The 5961-nt window shown below is 51.7% G+C and overlaps 1 protein-coding gene across 1 annotated transcript in view; it reads right to left on the reverse strand.

Annotated features, from left to right (window-relative positions):
* Positions 1–409: 409 nt before the first annotated feature.
* UNC119B (unc-119 lipid binding chaperone B) overlaps positions 410–5961 on the reverse strand; it is a 12617-nt gene continuing 7065 nt past the window's right edge. Inside the window, exon 5 of the mRNA XM_040619836.1 lies at positions 410–4191. Within this exon, the coding sequence (XP_040475770.1) occupies positions 4079–4191 (113 nt within the window). The 3' untranslated portion in view covers positions 410–4078. The remainder of the gene's footprint in view (positions 4192–5961) is intronic.

Raw genomic sequence — 5961 nt, forward strand, 5'->3', positions numbered from 1 at the left:
GTTTTCTATTAGAAGTATGCCAATTTCCCAGTGGAGACAGAAACCAGACAATGGTTTCAAGGGAACTTTAGGGGTGACACGACAGCCCTGTACCATGACTGTGATGGGGTAATACAGCTGCACGCTCGTCCAGCTGTATCTTAAACCAGGTGAATTCTACTGCAGTTAATACACACCTCAACAACCCTAACGTTGTAGTATATACATTTTTAATTCTCAAAGCCTCCCAGCAAAACAAAGCAAAAATACTAAACCTAGAGCCCAGTATTGTTCCCTGATCACCCTAAAAACCAGCTACACTCCTTATTTACAGAAAGGTCATGTAAAGAAGCGCAGAGCCCACTCCACCTCACACCTGCTCCCCCCAGCAACCCACGGGGCCCAGTCAGGGGACAAGAGAGGTTGCACGTACTGTGAAAATCTTTTATTACTGTCTCTTGTGGCAAAATAACATTTTGTACAAATAAGTCACCTAGTTTACTTTGGACACAAAGACAATACAAACTGGAATGAGGATCTTAGGTGAAGGGGAAAGAGGAGGAAGGACAGGTCATTGATGTTTCTTATATTCTGTGAAAAATAGATTTACAGGGGAAAAAATAGACTTTCACAACCTCAATGACTTTACATGATCCTTTGTAAAACAAGGAGTAAGTCCGCCTCCACCAGCCCCTTCCTGCGGCGGAGACGTCCTGTGACATGGAATGTGAGAAACGAGGAGCCCCGACCAGCGCTTACAGCAGGTGAAGCAGCGCCTCTGCATCGGGGATCCCCAGGCCCCGGCAAGGGATCTACGCTGTGGTTGTGGGGACAGACCGTCTCCAGTCCCCACACCTCCCTGCCACCATGGTGACAAGAGCCAGCCGAAGGGACTCGACAGAGAAAAAAAAGAGAGTACCCTGGGAGCCTACTGGGGGCGGCAGGACACACTAAGACAAGACCCCCCCAACTTGTCCACGGCACGCAGCCTACTAAATCCATCCCAGAAATGAATTCCACCTCAACTGGAAAAACAGGTGGACAATTCGCCGTCACTGCCATTTCAAGAATCACCAGTCTACGGTGAGCCCCAGCTTCCCTAAATCACTGCCCTTGTTGGAGAATCAGATGGCCCAAAGGCTGGAGGTGTCTTCCAGGAGTTCTGCAGGCCCCTGAAAACTTTCTCTGCAAGGTATCTCTGAGCTAACACAGGACAGGGCGGCCTACTTTAGCCCACAACTACTTTGATCGGTTATTTCTTCTGTTTGCTCTTCAGGACAGAATGAAATCAACAGGGATCTTCTTTGGAGAAGCGAGAAGGGCATCGCAGCCCTAAGGCTCCACGAGAAAAGAGGGATGCTCTTCCTGGAGATTCGAAGGCAGAGGGACAGGAGCAAGACGACAGAGGCCCCGCGGCACCGGTGGGCCTGCCAGGCTGCTGCCATGTGTCCCTCCAGGAACTGCCGCTCAGATGCCAGCTCTGACAGGAGGCAGCGTCTCCCCGTGCACGTCACTTTCTTCCCTCCCCCTGTAGCACCCCCAAGACAACTGCTATCAACAGCCCCGATTCCTTAGGAACATGGCCTCCTGATTGAACTTCTGACTGCTTCGGCTACTTTCAGAGAAAAGACGACTTCCCATTCTCTCCCCACGTCAGATACAAAAGCTTGAACTCCAAATTCACCCTGGTTAAACCCCCCCCATGAGTGGTGATGCTTCTCAAGATTTCCTGAGTAGTGAGACACAAAAATCCAGACTCCCAGGTACAGAAAACCAGACTGACCTTCTGGAGCAGATGGCATATCCCTGTCCCCCTGGGCACAGATGGAGCACACGGCCTCAAGATGGTCTCCAGTGAGACTAAAGCAAGCTAATGGGGAAGAGGATACAGCACTACTCAAGCCAGAACGCCTGCCTCCCCTGCCCTCCCCCTACCGAAGGCGAACACTGCATGTAAGAGACAGCCCACTAGTCCACAAGACGTGGTCTGCCCTGGGACACATTTCCAAGACGTACGCTATTGAGCAGAGCTCTGGACAGCTCCAGAAACCACATCCTAGATAATAATTTAATTTCAAATAGTAGACAATCTCCCGACGAGGTTACTGTCCCACAGAGAAGGAGTTATTCAGGACGCACACACAAACACGCTAAAGGAGCCACAGGGAGAAACGAAGTAAGGAGGCGGTACTGCTGTCCGTCCACGGATGAGGAGGGAAGGAGGGCAATGCAGCTTTTCCCAGCAGCACGCGGGACAGAGCCACACATAAGGCACCTGGATTTGCAGTAGACTCCAGTTCTGAGATTCACCGGGTCCGGTGATGAGTAACCCATCTGCGGGGTGCCTGGTCTCGTCCCTGCCTCAGTGGTTGGATCCAGTGCCAGCACACAGGAGTAAGGGTTTCCTCAGCGAGAAAGCTGCCAGCATCTGGCACGGCCCAGACGCTGGCCTGGCACAGAGCACTTGGCCAAGGTTCAAGGCCACTCACACTCCAGAATCCGAAGAGGGAGCAACACTGGTTAGCGAATGCACAGGGGCTTCTGTGGCCAAGTGCTGGCCCTTCTGTCCTGGGCACCGTGTGGCCTTTGTCCCAAGCACCTTGGGAGACTGCTCTCCCTCGGCTACTACGATGCTTCACAGTGACTATTACCACATGCCCGGGCCCTTCCTCCTGCTACCTTTCTGTCAATGCTAAGCCCCAGCCACAGCGACAATCTTATCAGAGGGTCAGCCACCCCAGTCAGACCGCTGGGAGGAGCTGAGGCGGTAAGAGGCTATCCAGGAAAGGCCTGGGGACAAAAGTAGCCCATGAGGATGTGCAGGGAAGGTTTTCTAAGAACACCTTTCGAGAGCCACCTTGGCCCAGTTCATTCATCCTTTCCGAACACCCCAAAGCATTCCAACTAGGAGTATGAAGGATCAGAATACGCATTACTGAGGTCTGACCTGCCAGGATGGTCCCAGAAATTACTTCAGGAGAAGGTCGACAGGAAAATCCTCCTAAATAAGAAATCTACAAAGAGTCTCAGAGGCAAATCCGCACCAAAGCCAATCCTGCAGGCTCTCCTGTGCAGAGAAAATCAAATCCTCCTTTAAGTAGCTGCTGGTCCGTAACTATCCCGGGCCCCAGCATGAGCCAGATTAGCCCCAGGAGTCTGTTTAATACTATCAGAATTCTAACCACACCTCACATATGCTGGGAACACCACGGTCCTCTTATAAAACCTCCCTGAAAGAAGACTAGGGAAAAAACAAAAAACAAAACCCAACACGAAATACAAGGCCTGCTGTGGCCTCAAGAGATCCTACTGTTCCAGGAGCACAAAACTGACAGTCTGTTTCTGGAGAGACCCCAAAGTCGGGAGGCAGGACAAGCAGAGCAAGCTCATCTTTCCTCCGAAATGGCAACAGGGAGGCAGTGCCAGGCTGAAACCTCGGCGCATCCCAGGGGAGCGGTGGAAGATCCTGAGGTCAGACAGAGAAGCAGGCCTCTCCACAACGTGGACCTTTCAGTTTGGCAACCCTAGCGGCCCCCGGCGCCCCCACTCTTGGCACCCCTCCACCACCTCCTTTCTTTCCAGTTGCCTTAGAACTACATACAAGCTGAGGTCAGACTACGTCAACAGCAACACTGTAAGTGAGAGGAGGAATCGCCTAGAAGAGGCCTACCTTTCAGCTTCTCACAGTGCCCAGGAATCTACGGAGAAGCCGCTGACCTGCGAGCCGGGCGGCCAGAGCCTCCTCACCCCGACACAGCTGCGCCTGCAGACACCCAGGCCATCAACACAAGCCGCAGGCGGCTAGGACTACAGGAAAAGACACTTGCTTTTTTCTCTGGACTCCAGGAGCCTTACCCTAATCCTTACTTTACTCTAGTACCTCTGCGACCTATGGGGCAGGGAAAAGGGAAGAGGAAATACTGCGGAAGAAAACACAGCACTGCTTGGCACATCTCTTGAGTACAGGAAACTACCACCCCAGCCTTGGCTTCCTGGGACCAGGTTCCAGACGTGTGGTGACGAACAGCAGGCTCAACCAGCTCCGTGTGCCAAGACCTTGGGCCACAGCAAAGCACCGCCCCGTCCGCTCCTGCAGCAGTCACTGGCCTCCGTTATAGGCATAGTCAGCCTTGTTGTGCATTATCAGCTTGTTGTCAACAAAGTAGAAGCTGTCAGAACGGGTCTCGTAGGGATTTTCAATCATCAGACGAACTGCAAGTCGGAGAGAGGGAAACAGCAAAGACATATGTGAGAGTCTGCCCCAGGGGCTGGGTGGGGAAAACATAGTATCCCCTCTCTCATTCATGAGCCAGGCCTCCAGAACGTGTGAGTATACTCTGCCAGAGTCACGAGGTCGGAACGGGGTGGGGGGGGGGCTTGGAGAACCGGAGAGAACCACAGAGGCCCCCAAATTAAACACGATACCCACTTCAACATAAGGAGGCGATCAACTCTGACGTGGCGCTCCTTGGGCATCTCCAGCCCTTAATCAGAACCCCAGGGAAACGGGATTACCCTTTGGCCAACAAGGCCCACCGAAGACTGTTTATTCAGTACTTCTGGTCTGTTCCCCACCTCTAGACATTCTGGTCCAAATTCCAAAAGCTGTGCCTTTCATAGGCATGGCTCAGGGTATTAACTTGCAAATGACCCAGCAAAAGATCTGCTTGTCTTGGGATCCAGATTTCAAGCTTCTGTTTGCTCAGGCAACTGCCCAGCCATCTTTAGCCATACTAGAGTGAAGATAATTCATGGTCACTACCTCTGGTCAGTTTTGAGTTCATGACCATATGCTATTTCAGTTCCTCTGGAGAAACCGCTTGTTTACCACAGTTCTCAGAAGATGAAATGGATTGTTTAAAGTCCTTTGAACCCACTCAGGCCAAAGTTATTTGGTTTATATCCAGAATATTAACCTCCACACTCTTTCAGCTCATTTGGTTTCAAGAAGAAAAGTTCTACCAACTTGGGTAAAAACTTGAAATGCTACGCATAACCCTTTCTCATGAGATCTACATACTCCGGCCCAGCTTGGGTCCCCGGATCAGATGCTGTCGTGAACAGCCTGCCCCGAGGGCAATCCTCGTTTTACCTGGGAACAGCACTGTCAACATGAGTGAGAATATTCTGGTTTTTGGAATGTAACAGTTTTAAGAACCTGGGATTCTGAGAAAATCAGTCAGTGTATGTAGATCCTTCCCTACAACTCAGCCCAACTCCCCCCACTACTCACAGGATCCTGCTCACATTCTCACTGTTCTGGAGCCATTTTCCCCGGTTACCAACAGAGAATGGTGACCCAAGAGAGCTCCACCAGAGTCACAGGGACTGATAAAGCCCGTTCTTTCTCTTGAGGAGTCCACCTCTTCCCCTGCCTCAGCTTCTCCCTCTGGTGCCTCCCCAGTTTTTCCTCCTCTGAACAATAGGATTACTCTTCCTAAGACATGGCTTCCACCCGGCCACTCCTGCTGCTCCAAACTCTAACAATTCCCTATTTCCTGCGGATCTATTCTGACAGCAGAGGATGAGAAAGGCCTCTGATTCTAGTTAGCCCCCAGCTTCACTTCTGCCTCTGACTAAGGAGAAAGGGGAAGGCGAACAAGGAGTTCCGGGCAGGAGCCAATGACTAGAACACAGTGGAAAACCAAGTGGCTCGGAGAAGCGCTCCAGCTAACCCTAGGTCCGGGGATCGTCACGGGCCTCCCCTCAACTCCCTCAGTCACCCCCTTTCCCGCAGCAGGCACCTAAAGCAGACGGCTTGCATCATTAAAACCTTTGATGCTCCCATACAGGCAGAGCTTGAAACCCTAGACAGGAGCGCTAGGAAATGAGAAGCCTGAGGTCAAATGCCTAGACAGGCATCACGTCATCACCTCCCTCCTCTGCCAAATGAGGGCGTTGGACCAGACGGACTCCAAGGTTTGTTCCTTCTAGCCCTAAGAATCTAGAACGGTACAGAATTCAGGGGATACATACTGACAT

This window comes from Ursus maritimus, unplaced genomic scaffold, assembly GCF_017311325.1.
Source record: "Ursus maritimus isolate PB19 unplaced genomic scaffold, ASM1731132v1 scaffold_33, whole genome shotgun sequence".
NCBI lineage: Eukaryota > Metazoa > Chordata > Mammalia > Carnivora > Ursidae > Ursus > Ursus maritimus.